The sequence below is a fragment of the Oncorhynchus kisutch genome, linkage group LG20 (assembly GCF_002021735.2).
Source record: "Oncorhynchus kisutch isolate 150728-3 linkage group LG20, Okis_V2, whole genome shotgun sequence".
NCBI classification, from domain to species: Eukaryota; Metazoa; Chordata; class Actinopteri; order Salmoniformes; family Salmonidae; genus Oncorhynchus; species Oncorhynchus kisutch.
The window spans coordinates 47,996,204-48,010,275 of NC_034193.2; the positions used below are offsets into that span (position 1 = coordinate 47,996,204).

The following is a 14,072-nucleotide window of genomic DNA, read 5'->3' on the forward strand; positions in this document are numbered from 1 at the left end:
TGTGTTAGGGTCGCAGTTCAGTTCAGGGTCAAGGGTTAGGCTGTGGTATTCTTCTCAATGACATATTGGATCCTGTGCCACTCGCATCTTATTACAGTGTTACACTGATATACAGTGAAGCTTCTGTTGACAAGTCTCAGCTTCTGCTTTTGTCTGTCTATTACCTCTCTCGCTCTCTTTCTCTCTCTTTCTCTCTTTCTTTCTCTCTTTCTCTCTCTTTCTCTCTTTCTTTCTCTCTCTTCCTCTCTCTCCCTCCCTTGTTCTCTTTCTCTCTCTCTCTCTTTCTCTCTTTCTTTCTCTCTCTTCCTCTCTCCCTCCCTCGTTCTCTTTCTCTCTCTTTCTCTCTCTCTCCCTCCCTCGTTCTCTTTCTATCGTTTTCTCTTTCTTTCTCTCTCTTCCTCTCTCTCCCTCCCTCGTTCTCTTTCTCTCTCTCTCTTTCTCTCTCTTTCTCTCTTTCTTTCTCTCTCTTTGCCTCTCTCTCCCTCCCTCGTTCTCTCTCTTTCTCTCTCTCCCTCCCTCCCTCCCTCGCTCTCTTGTTCTTCTCTCTCTCTCTAGCGTCTTCATCTCAGTGAGGATGTAGCAGGGGCAACCTTTATGGCAGCTGGAAGCTCCGCCCCTGAACTCTTCACCTCTGTCATAGGTAACACAAACACACACATGCAATACACATACTTACTCACTTTCATGGACACACACACACACACACACACACGACCCAGTCGAAAAGGAACCTGTATAGGGATTAACAGCATGTTAATAGAGTTGAAATGAACATTGATGAGAAGCAATCCGTTGCCGTCAGTATTTTAGATTGGCGCTTTTGACAACACTGTGGATTAGAAGCAGACTGTTGTGTTCACTGTAAACAGAGACGGTTTTTAGAACAAGACTCTGTAGTTTAGTTTAACCCTTTGACGTGGCTGAGCTGTTTATATGTGTTGTGACAGCCGGGGGCAGTCGTTTGATCCCACTGTCAATGTATCACATCCAGTCATCCTGGGCCACCACACACACACACACACACAAAGCGCCGCTAAACCTAGAGACGTCAGAATCTGTCGGAGTAGACTGCATGTTAAACAAGGACAAAGTGCCGTGTCATACCGTGTGTACATGTGTGTCCCTCTCCGCAGGGGTCTTCATCACTAAAGGAGATGTGGGTGTGGGGACCATTGTGGGATCAGCAGTCTTCAACATCCTCTGCATCATCGGAGTGTGTGGAATCTTTGCTGGCCAGGTATCATGTCATACTGTTATGTCATTTTAGAAAAACGTGGCTCCGGAATGAGTTCTTGGTATTTTGACTTGCTTGTATATCTCAATACAGAGTAGCATATATACAGTACACACATATATCTACAGAATACAGATGTATAGATATAAATATAGGCTACATACAGTGTCCATATATATTGTCCAAGAACATCCACAACAACATGTGTTCTCCATACTGTATACAAATTGAGTACCTTTACATTTGCCCGTACAGTGCCCCATACATTATGAAGATGAACTGACCACAGTTACAGTATCACATCTGTAGAGCCATAGCCTGCCTTACTGGCCTACTGTAACATGTATTCTCCCTGTCCAGATCCCTGCACCATGCCGTGCCAAGCCTGAATCCAACATGATATATTCCCTGGTGAAATCATCCAATCAAATCAAATGTATTTATAAAGCCCTTTTTACATCAGCTGATATCTCAAAGTGCTGTACAGAAACACAGCCTAAAACCCCAAACAGCAAGCAATGCAGGTGTAGAAGCATCTGACATAACGATTACATGATAGGGTGCAGCCAGAGTGATATGATCTCAGATTGCCCTTTATGTAAGGAAGTAAAGGCCTACTGCCAGGAAACAGTGTATTACTGTAAAGTCATCTTAATACTGCCAGGAATACAGTGTATTACTGTGAAGTCATCTTAATACTGCCAGGAATACAGTGTATTACTGTGAAGTCATCTTAATACTGCCAGGAATACAGTGTATTACTGTGAAGTCATCTTAATACTGCCAGGAATACAGTGTATTATTGTGAAGTCTTCTTAATACTGCCAGGAATACAGTGTATTACTGTGAAGTCATCTTAATACTGCCAGGAATACAGTGTATTACTGTAAAGTCATCTTAATACTGCCAGGAAACAGTGTATTACTGTGAAGTCATCTTAATACTGCCAGGAAACAGTGTATTACTGTGAAGTCATCTTAATACTGCCAGGAAACAGTGTATTACTGTAAAGTCATCTTAATACTGCCAGGAAACAGTGTATTACTGTGAAGTGATCTTAACACTACCAGGAAACAGTGTATTACTGTAAAGTCACCTTAAGTCTCACTATTGTTGATCTAATAGAGATCAGTTTGTAGCATCTTGCTAACTCGTATGGTCTATTCTGGCTATACAGCGCAAACACATCTGGGACCAGACTTTGGCTACGTGTTTCTCATAGGAAGACATTATGAGCTTTACAGTTTGGATAGCCTGATCCCAGATCTGTTGGTGCTGTCTAGCATGACATGACTATCAGAGTTTGCTATACAGCACAAACAGATCTGGGACCAGGCTAGGGCTTGACTGTGTTTCTCTAAGGAAGATATGTCTTTCACTGTAGTAGTGTGTGTGGGTTGATTTGCATACTAAATACAGGCTCTATAATGCATTAGTCACTGTGTGGTAGGCTGCCTGTGCTGCATATCATTATGTCAAATCAGTGGATACACTGCCACCTTTTTGGAGGAGGTGAGCACTGCCTGCTTGTCTTTGTACGTAGTGGGATCTATTCAAGTCAACTCGAGCTCTTTGTGTATCTCGGTATGCTTGTGAGGGAGCTGGAGCTATAATCGTTATTGTTGCGCCGAAGCACTGTCATGAGGGTATGCTTGACTGCAGTTCATCAGTGTGATAATGCTGTGTCTTTTGTTTGGGTCCTGTTTGTCTTCTCTTCTCCATCTGTCTCTAGGCTGTGAAGCTCTCCCATTGGACACTACTCAGAGACTCCGCCTACTACACGCTCTCTATCGCAGCCCTCATTGCAGTAAGTGGCCAACTACACGCACACACGCGCGCAAGCACGGATACACACACAAGCAGCGGAGAGAGAGAGCGAGAGGGAGAGAGAGAGAGAGAGAGAGAGAGAGAGAGAAAGAAAGAAAAAGAGGGAGAGAAAGAGAGAGGTAATACAGGACAGAGGCAAAGAGAGCGAAAGAGAGACAGACAGACAGACAGAGAGAGAAAATACAGGACAGACAGAACATCAGCTGGACCAGTCTGTCTGAGAACCCTGCTCTGATGTGCAGACAGACTCATCACGCATCACTCCTCCCAATTAAACACAACACTGGGTCTGACTGATGTAGATAAAGGACATCTGAACTGACCCTCCGTACATGGTATTATTGCAATGCAGGTTTGTTATGAATTTTGCCCTGGATGCAGAACTGAGCGATGTCCGAGACAGACATTCCCTCTTCTCCTCGTTTTTTCCCCTATAAACATTGGCTTGACCTTTGACATTAACCGAATAAAGTTAAAAAAACATTTGTGAAGGTTTGGTGTGGCTATTATCAAGCTTTAGCTACTGCCGGCCTATGATATTAAGGCAGTGCGCCACATCACTACAACTGACTTGAGCTGAGGAAGTCTGTTTCGGGCCTACCAGAGTTACTCCTGTAATCTAATGCTTCAAATCAAAGTGTATTTGTCACGCGCGCCGAATAAAACAGGTGTAGACCTTAGTGAAATGCTTACTTACCAATGCATATCTTTATGCAAAAGAGTCTGATCTAAAATGTATGAGTTAGCCCCCTTCTGTACTCCTATATATGTATAGCAGACGCACGAAGAAATGGATGTCGGTGTCATAGCTACGGCATTTCTCTCTCTCTCTCTCTCTCTCTCTCTCTCTCTCTGGGGTTTTAGGCCTACGCTTCTCTTATAGGCTCTATATGTATATACAGTCTGAAGTTTACATACACTTAGGTTGGAGTCATTCAAATTCGTTTTTCAACCACTCCACACATTTCTTGTTAACATTATAGTCGGTTAGGACATCTACCCTTGTGCATGACACAAGTAATTTCTCCAACAATTGTTTACAGATAGATTGTTTCACTTGTAATTCACTGTATCACAATTCCAGTGGGTCAGACGTTTACATACACTAAGTTGACTGTGCCTTTAAACAGCTTGGAAAATTCCAGAAACCGTCATCATGGCTTTAGAAGCTTCTGATAGTCTAATTGACATCATTTGAGTCAATTGTAGGTGTACCTGTGGATGTATTTCAAGGTCTACCTTCAAACTCAGTGTCTCTTTGCTTGACATCATGGGCAAAATCAAAATAAATCAGCCAAGACCTCAGAAAATAAATTGTAGACCTCCACAAGCCTGATTCAGCCTTGGGAGCTATTTCCAAACGCCGGAAGGTACCATGTTCAACTGTACAAACAATAGTACTCAAGTATAAACACCATGCAACCACACAGCCGTCATACCGCTCAGGAAGGAGACGTGTTCTGTCTCCTAGAGATGAACATACTTTGGTGTGAAAAGTGCAAATCAATCCCAGAGCAACAGCAAAAGACCTTGTGAAGATGCTGGAGGAAACAGGTACAAAAGTATCTATATCCACAGTAAAACAAGTCCTATATCGACATAACCTGAAAGGCCACTCAGCAAGGAAGAAGCCACTGCTCCAAAACCGCCATAAAAAAAGCCAGACTACGGTTTGCAACTGCACATGGGGACAAAGATCGTACTTTTTGGAGAAATGTCCTCTGGTCTGATGAAACAAAAATAGAACTGTTTGGCCATAATGACCATCGTTATGTTTGGAGGAAAAAGAGGGAGGCTTGCAAGCTGAAGAACACCATCCCAACCATGAAGCACGGGGGTGGCAGCATCATTTTGTGGGGGTGCTTTGCTGCAGGAGGGACTGGTGCACTTCACAAAATAGATGGCAACATGAGGTATGAAAATGATGTGGATATATTGAAGCAACATCTCAAGACATCAGTCAGAAAGTTAAAGCTTGGTCGCCAATGGGTCTTCCAAATGGACAATGACCCCAAGCATTGGTTGTGACAAAATGGCTTAAGGACAACAAAGTCAAGCTATTGGAGTGGCCATCACAAAGCCCTGACCTCAATCCTATAGAACATTTGTGGGCAGAACTGAAAAAGTGTGTGTGAGCAAGGAGGCCTACAAACCTGACTCCGTTACACCAGCGCTGTCAGGAGGAATGGCCCAAAATTCACCCAACTTATTCTGGGAAGCTTGTGGAAGGCTACCCAAAATGTTTGACCCAAGTTAAACAATATAAAGGCAATGCTATCAAATTCTTATTGAGTGTATGTAAACTTCTGACCCACTGGGAATGTGATGAAATAAATAAAAGCTGAAATAAATCTCCACTATTATTCTGACATTTCACGTTCTTATAATAAAGTGGTGATCCTAAGTCTAAAGGCCTATGCATGCAATTCTCTGACCATGAGGTGGACAATTATTAATTTAGGAATTAGCCTAAAAACCAATACATATATAGGCTATTGTGGGGAGGGGATGCATTTTTTTAGGACATCTTAAGTTGGACCAGCCCCCCAGTAAATTTCGATCACTCCCCTAGATGGGCCAGCTGCAAAGTCAAAGTGGTCTATATTGTAAAAATACATGAAAAGAAAATGTATATTTTTGGTCTTAATTTATGGTTAGGGTTTGCAATGTGGTTAGGGTTAAGGTTAGGTTTAAAATCAGATTTTAGGACTTTGTGGCTGTGCCAGCTAGTGACCAGTCTGCAGAGCTGCCTCCAGGGCAAGATTCAGGACAATAAATGCCAACCTGGAATGATAACATGCCTTTGACTCTACAGTCTGGATATGTAGTAGTATGAAATGCCAATGCCTCACTGGATAATCATTTTCAGTTCTGGGTATATGTTAGCCTTTTAGCATGAAGCATGATGACACAGCACATACATCCGCAGAAAGAGAAGTACTGTATTTTTCCACCTGACATTGGCTAAGTGAGACTGTAATGAATCAGATGTTGAGTAACAGGTCTATTTGTCCTTGTTCTGTCGTGGAGGAACGTTCTGGAGTTGGCATTACCCTCTGGTGGTCAAGATAGACATAGCATTTCTTTCATAATCAGTACTGGAAATGATGGTGTTATTACGCCTCTGCCTTTTCCTAAATATTATCAATCCCTCTCTTTCTCCTCACAGTTTATCTACGACGGGGAGGTTACATGGTATGTAAAAATGCATTTATCTTGATATTCAGTCGTTTGATAATCAGTTGATAAGTTTCTGCGATGGTGTGTTTTGAATTAGATTCTCCTGTGCTCATCTCAACTGTATGTGTGATGTGTGTGTTGGGGGGGGGTGCTCTGAAGACACACTTCCGTTGTTTGCATGGACAATAAAGTTGGATTCATTCTATTCTATCCAAGGTGGGAGTCACTAGTCCTGAACGTGATGTACCTCTTCTACATTCTAATCATGAAGTGAGTATGAGCATCATCTGGCGCTCACATCATCACACACCACGAACACACACACTTCCCATCTGGACCAAGAGCTATTCAGTCATTTAGATACTGTACATTGAGGCAAATGTATTACACTGTTTACTCACAGGACAATCTGCCTTCTTCTGTAAACTCTTGTATACTTTCTACTCAATTCTCATTATCTGTGAATGTTCATCACTTGTGTGTGTAGGTTTAACGGCAGAGCGAGGCGCTACTTTGACAGACGGAAGAAGAGCTCCGTGAGTCTGGCCAACGGTCTGACGGGCAGCACTGACCTGGAGGACAACGTCACCTGTGACGCCACTGCCGTCCTGCTCAAGAAAGGTACCTACCCTGGTGGCACACAGATTTGACATCACGTTATCAGGCTTCTGTGGGGCAACACTTTATTTGGATAGTACATCTACAGACTAGTTCAACTAACTATCTACTAACCTTAACCCTTTACCCTAACTCTTATTCTAAACCTAACCATAACCTTAGCAAGCAGTTGCTTATCAACAGATAGTTTGTTGATGGTGTGAGTATCTGAACTATCCAAATAAACTGTGACCTTCTGTGGTACAATACAGAGAAATACAGTTTACCTTGAAATGATTTTGATAGTTGTGGTGGTTCCACTGAAAAAGGAACTATTGTAGTATCTCAGTTTCAGTTACTTCAGGGTTTTGGCCAGGCCCTTTATCTACTTCCCCATAGTCAGATGAACTCATGGATACCATTTGTATGTCTCTGCGTCCAGTTTGAAGGAAGTTGCTAACTAGTGTTAGCTCATTGCGCTGACGCTAGTTAGCATTGGTTCCTGAAACTACCTCCAACATCCTTCATACTGGACACAGTTCCTCTGACTCTGGGGAAGTCGATAAAGTGAATCATTGCCAAAATCCTGAAGAATCCCTTTAAGGCACTCAGTGGAAGGTACACACGTGTATGTATGAGTTTCTTGTGTCACCAGTCTGTTAGTGATAACAGTAGCCATTTTGTGTCTGTACCCATAGCGAACTTGCAGTGTGCTGATGGTGGATGAGCTACTGTCAGCCTACCCCCACCAGCTGTCCTTCTCTCATTGAGAAACTATTAGAGAAGAAGTAACCAGGCGGCCATTTTGTGTCTGTCCCCATAGCTAACTTCCAGTGTAAGCCCAGTGTGCTGATGGTGGATGAGCTACTGTCAGCCTACCCCCACCAGCTGTCCTTCTCTGAGGCTGGCATGAGGATCATGATCACCAGTCACTTCTCCCCCAGGACACGATTAACCATGGCTTCACGCATGCTCATCAATGAGGTAAGATTATCTCGTATCTCCCAGACACGTATCTCCCTCACTAGCTTTAAGCACCAGCTGTCAGAGCAGCTCACAGATTACTGCACCTGTACAGAGCCCATCTATAATTTAGCCCAAACAACTACCCCTTTCCCTACTGTATTTATTTATTTTCCTCCTTTGCACCCCATTATTTCTATCTCTACTTTGCACATTCTTCCACTGCAAATCAACCATTCTAGTGTTTTACTTGCTATATTGTATTTACTTCGCCACCATGGTCTTTATTTTGCCTTTACCTCCCTTATCTCACCTCATTTGCTCACATTGTATATAGACTTATGTTTCTACTGTATTATTGACTCCATGTGTAACTCTGTGTTGTTGTATGTGTCGAACTGCTTTGCTTTATCTTGGCCAGGTCGCTATTGTAAATGAGAACTTGTTCTCAACTTGCCTACCTGGTTAAATAAAGGTGGAATAAAATAAATAAATGTAAAAATAGATTAGGGTAACACACACACACACACACACACACACACACACACACACACATATACACATGTACTGTATGAATTTGACATTTACATACACCTCACCCTCTACACACACACACACATACACATGTACTGTATAAATTTGACATTTACATACACCCCACCCTCTACACACACACACACATACACATGTACTGTATAAATTTGACATTTACATACACCCCACCCTCTACACACACATACACATGTACTGTATGAATTTGACATTTACATACACCCCACCCTCTACACACACACACACATACACTGTATGAATTTGACATTTACACCCCACCCTCTACACACACACACACACACACACACACACACACACACACACACACACACACACACTCTATCTCATTGACTCAGTATTGTGTGTGTGCAGAGACAGAGGGTGATCAACACCAGTGAGACCAGGGTCAACCAACACATCACCAACGGAGACTCAGACTCTGCAGCCGCCAGGGCTCCAGAAAGGCGGGGGTCTGGAGAATGGCAGGACGGGCGGGGCTGAGAGAGGGCTGAACGGGAGATGCCTAGGTCAGGGGGTCCTGGAGTCGGGGAATGAGACAGAAAACGAGAACGAGGATAATGAGAATAATGAGAACGACGGAGGAGAGGAGGAAGAGGATGAGAACGAAGGACCTCTGGTCCCTCACAGACCACCAGGTGTGTGATCATGTTATATGTCTATATTCTTTATTCTATGTTTTACATATTTCAATTCACTGACGCTCATTTTCTCTCTTCCAATCCCCTTCTCTCTGTCTCTCTCTCTCTCTCTCTCTGTCCCTCTCTGTCCCTCTCTCTCTCTGTCCCTCTCTCTCTCTCTCTGTCCCTCTCCCTCTGTCCCTCTCCCTCCCTGTCCCTCTCCCTCCCTCTCTCTCTCTCTCTCCCTGTCCCTCTCCCTCCCTCTCTCTCTCTCTCTCTCTCTCTCTCTCTCTCTCTCTCTCTCTCTCTCTCTCTCTCTCTCTCTCTCTCTCTCTCTCTCTCTCTCTGTCCCTCTCTTTCTGCCCCTCTCTCTCTCTGTCCCTCTCCCTCCCTGTCTCTCTCTCTCTGTCTCTCTCTCTCTCTCTGTCCCTCTCTCTCTCTCTCTCTCTCTCTCTCTCTCTCTCTCTCTCTCTCTCTCTGTCCCTCTCCCTCCCTCCCTGTCTCTCTCTCTCTCTCTCTCTCTGTCCCTCTCTCTCTCTGTCCCTCTCTCTCTCTGTCCCTCTCTCTCTCTCTCTCTCTCTCTCTCTCTCTCTCTCTCTCTCTCTCTCTCTCTCTCTCTCTCTCCTCTCCTCCCTCCCTCCCTCCCTCCCTCCCTCCCTCCCTCTGCTTCAGCGGGTGTGTGTAACAAGATGAAGTGGCTGCTGTGCTGGCCTCTGTGCCTGCTCCTCTTCTTCACCATCCCGAACTGTGCCAAGCCACGCTGGGAGAGATGGTTCATGGTCTCCTTCGTCACCTCCACCATGTGGATCGCTGGCTTCTCCTACATTATGGTCTGGATGGTGAGTTCTTATTTGACCTTCATTTGCTAAATGTCATATTAGCCTTGGCTCCAGCTGTCCTCTCAACCGGGAATACAGTGTTGAGGTCTGGTAATTGTCTTGCAGAAAAATGCCATGTGTGACGGTTCCATTCTAGCCTTGGTTACAATTCTAATGGTACGACTGCCATGTTGTCATTGACTATAGGTGACTGTGATTGGGTACACGCTTGGCATCCCTGATGTCATCATGGGCATCACGTTCCTGGCGGCGGGGACTAGTGTTCCAGACTGCATGGCCAGCCTCATCGTGGCACGCCAAGGTAGGGAGAGAGACACACAGAGACCACTCCATCAGAACCAACTCCACAATACGTGTCTTTTATGAGGTTACTCAGAGCTGTTGAACTGCGGTACTGCACACACGAAGTACGGTGTTATAATACAATGTGTTACGCTAGATTTTTCTCTTCTGTCTAGGTCTGGGAGACATGGCCATCTCTAACTCCATTGGCAGCAATGTGTTTGATATTCTGGTGGGCCTTGGCCTGCCCTGGCTTTTACAGACCCTCTGCATTGACTATGGATCAACTGTGAGGATTCCTGCTATTACCCATGTTATTTATTTTTGTACTATTTCCCAACATTGTAGACAGGCTTAGAGCTGATCATGTGTTTCTGGGTCCTCTTCAGATCTCTCTGAACAGTAGAGGATTGATCTTCTCTGTTGCGCTGCTCTTGGCCTCAGTGTTCCTCACAGTGAGTACAGGCTGTACTCGGAACAGCCTAACCCCAATTCTAGCTTCAACTTTATTTTAAAACAACTGTCTATAAACCAGTGTGTTTTGCTAATGTTTTCACCTGTAACCTGCCTAAAATACCTCCAACAACCTATCACTCTCTATGGTCTATCTATGAAACACACATAAATGTAGTGTACTATGTTAACTCCAAATCAAATCTCTCCTTTCCCTCCTCCTCTCTTCCTCTGTCCTCAGGTGCTGGGCGTCCACTTAAACAAATGGACTCTGGACCGTCGACTGGGTCTGACCTGTCTCCTCATGTACGCCGTCTTCGTCTGCTTCTCCGTCCTCATCGAGTTCAACGTCTTCATCTTCGTCAACCTGCCCATGTGCCGCGAGATCCTCTGATCCTTGTGCTCTTCCTCCTCCTCTTCCTCCCGCTTTTGCTCCCGGAGGATGTCTTTGCCACAGGTCTTTGCTCCCTGTCTGCTCGCCCCACCCTCGAGTGGATTTTTATCTTGAAATAATAGTTGTTTAATTTATCTTTGGTGCAATACAAGCGAAAGATGAACGGAGATTTGCGTTCGTCTGGTTTTGGCTGGAGAAGAGAAGACGTAAGAGAAAGTCCGATTGGAACATGATGAGGTCAAAGGTCAACCGAACAGGAAGTAGTAGTGACTGCTTCCTGTTAGCTTTCTGTTGCCAGGTAAACTGAAGACATTGGTTTGGATAAACTAAACTGTATTATCATCGACGTCGATGTATAAGCTGCTAACTGACAAAAAGAAAATGATTGGCTAACGGCGATTGATAGCCAATAGGATTGTGTTATTTTCTTACTCTTTGTACATGTTTGGATATAAATATTATACACATTGTTTAAGGTGTTTTAAGTTAAGATGGATGTGCGACAGGATTCCATGTGTGCTGTAAATATTTGAAGAGAATATTGACATGGAGAAGTTTATTGACATATTCCTCTCACTTAGACTGGTCAGGTTCTTCAACCGTTCGGTGAAGCGGCAAGAATCAAAGAAGAGGAGGAGGACATTTTTGTTTAAGCTGAGTGCACTGCAGTGACTTGACCAAACAGTGATGCTCTCATGCCAGCCACGTCTTCTCGCAAAGTGTAAGATAGCATGACATGCTAATCGCGAGTCTATTCCTTGAGCTTTGTGCTGTCAGGGAGAGTTCATATCAATCTCTTCTATTTGCAGTCAGATATATTTATGTACAGTACAGTTTCTCTTGAGTTATTTCGTCTCCAAATATATCCAAGTGTATGTGGGTTGTGGAGTAACAGTCAAAATGTTTTGGACACGGCTGCTCATTCCAGGGTTTTTCTTTATTTGTACTATTTTCTACATTGTAGAATAATAGTGAAGACATCAAAACTATGAAATAACACATGGAATCATGTAGTAACCAACAAAATGTGTTAAACAAAATATATTTTATATTTGAGATACTTCAAATGGCCACTCTTTGCTTTAATGACAGCTTTGCACAGTCTTGGCATTCTCTCAAACAGCTTCATGAGGTAGTCAACTGGAGTTCATTACAATTAACGGGTGTGCCTTGTTAAAAGTTAATTTGTGGAATTTCTTTCCTTCCTAATGCGTTTGAGCCAATCAATTGTGTTGTGACAAGGTAGTAGTGGTATACAGAAGATAGACCTGTTTGGTAAAAGACCAAGTCCATATTATGGCAAGAACGGCTCAAATAAGCAAAGAGAACCAACAGTCCATCATTACTTTAAGACATGAAGGTCAGTCAATCCGGAAAATTTAAAGAACTTTTAAAGTTTCTTCAAGTGCAGTCGCAAAAACCATCAAGCGCTATGGTGAAACTGGCTCTCATGAGGCCCGCCACAGGAAAGGAAGACCCAGAGTTACCCTTGCTGCAGAGGATAAGTTCATTAAAGTTAATAGCCTCAGAAATTGCAACCCAAATAAATGCTTCACGGAGTTCAAGTAACAGACATCTCAACATCAACTGTTCAGAGAAGACTGCATGAATCAGGCCTTCATGGTCGAATTGCTGCAAAGAAACCACTACTAAAGGACACCAATAAGAAGAAGAGACTTGCTTGGTCCAAGAAACACGAGCAATGGACATCAGACCAGTGGAAATCTGTCCTTTGGTCTGATGAGTCCAAATTTGAGATTTTTGGCTCCAACCGCCGTGTTTGTGTGAGAAGCAGAATAGGTGAACGGATTATCTCTGCACGTGTGGCTCCCACCATGAAGCATGGAGGAGGAGGTGTGAGGGTGCTTTGCTGGTGACACTGTCTGTGATTTATTTAGAATTCATGGCACACTTAACCAGCATGGCTACCACAGCATTCTGCAGCGATACGCCATCCCATCTGGTTTGCGCTTAGTGGGACTATCATTTGTTTTTCAACAGGACAATGACTGAAAATACACCTCCAGGCTGTGTTAAGGGCTATTTGACCAAGAAGGAGAGTGATGGAGTGCAGCCTCAGATAACCTGGCCTCCACAATCACCCAACCTCAACCCAATTGAGATGGTTCGGGATGAGTTGGACCGCGGAGTGAAGGAAAAGCAGCCAACAATTTCTCAGCATATGTGGGAACTACTTCAAGACTGTTGGAAAAAGCATTCCTCATGAAGCTGGTTGAGAAAAAGCCAAGAGTGTGCAAAGCTGTCATCAATGCAAAGGGTGGCTACTTTGTTTAACACTTTATTGGTTGCTACGTGACTCCATATATGTATTTCATAGTTTTGATGTCTTCACTATTATTCTACAATGTAGAAAAAACCCTTGAATGAGTAGGAGTGTCTGAACTTTGACTGGTACTGTATATTTTTCCTAATTTATCCCAAAATGATTCTAAATAAGGGATATCCCTGGAGTTGAAATCCAGCACCGTCACTTTATTGAACAGAGATACACGATATGATATGTTTCTGTTGTACAGCATCTAGTTGTATGTAACTGTAACTACTGCACTTTAGGACCCTTTTAGGCTATAGAATCTTGTACAATAGCAGAATACCTTCTACGCAGTAGTAGAATATGTTCTACCCAGTTCGAGTACAACATTTCTACTTAAGGAAAATAAGTATTTTTAGACTAGTAGGTGATGTAAGGACTGTCGAGTTAAAGCTGGATTGAAGTGTGTGTGTGTGTGTGTGTGTGTGTGTGCGTATGTGTGTTTGTTGTCTGTGAGTGTGTCTGCACCACGCATGTGTGCAAGTATGTTTTTGTGCGTGTGTGTGTGAGTGTCTGTGGGTGTGGGTGGGGGGGGGGGACCATGGAAAATCTTGTTAATGAGCAGACATAATCATGATTGATTTATTTATGGATTGATTTATTCACGGATCATGTCTGCTCTATCGGTATCAGAAAATCATGTGGATCCAGTTGTTAATGGAATGCTTTATATTCTTCTTTCTATGTTATTGAGATTCTGTGTACCAATTATATCATCAAAATACTGGAAACCTGACTGTTGTTTATATTTAAGAATATAGAACTTCATCATTTATAAGTT

General features: G+C 43.4%; 1 protein-coding gene across 1 annotated transcript in view; it reads left to right on the top strand.

The window, feature by feature from the left end:
* The window catches only part of LOC109877960 (sodium/potassium/calcium exchanger 3), a 70,666-nt gene extending 58,720 nt beyond the window's left edge, over nt 1-11,946 (top strand). Inside the window, 14 exon segments of the mRNA XM_031799843.1 lie at nt 556-640; nt 1,134-1,237; nt 2,967-3,041; nt 6,231-6,256; nt 6,458-6,511; nt 6,729-6,862; nt 7,662-7,822; nt 8,726-8,821; nt 8,823-9,009; nt 9,664-9,830; nt 10,017-10,131; nt 10,289-10,401; nt 10,502-10,567; nt 10,807-11,946. Coding sequence (XP_031655703.1) covers nt 556-640; nt 1,134-1,237; nt 2,967-3,041; nt 6,231-6,256; nt 6,458-6,511; nt 6,729-6,862; nt 7,662-7,822; nt 8,726-8,821; nt 8,823-9,009; nt 9,664-9,830; nt 10,017-10,131; nt 10,289-10,401; nt 10,502-10,567; nt 10,807-10,959 — 1,536 coding nt within the window. The 3' untranslated portion in view covers nt 10,960-11,946.
* The last annotated feature ends 2,126 nt before the right edge of the window (nt 11,947-14,072 follow it).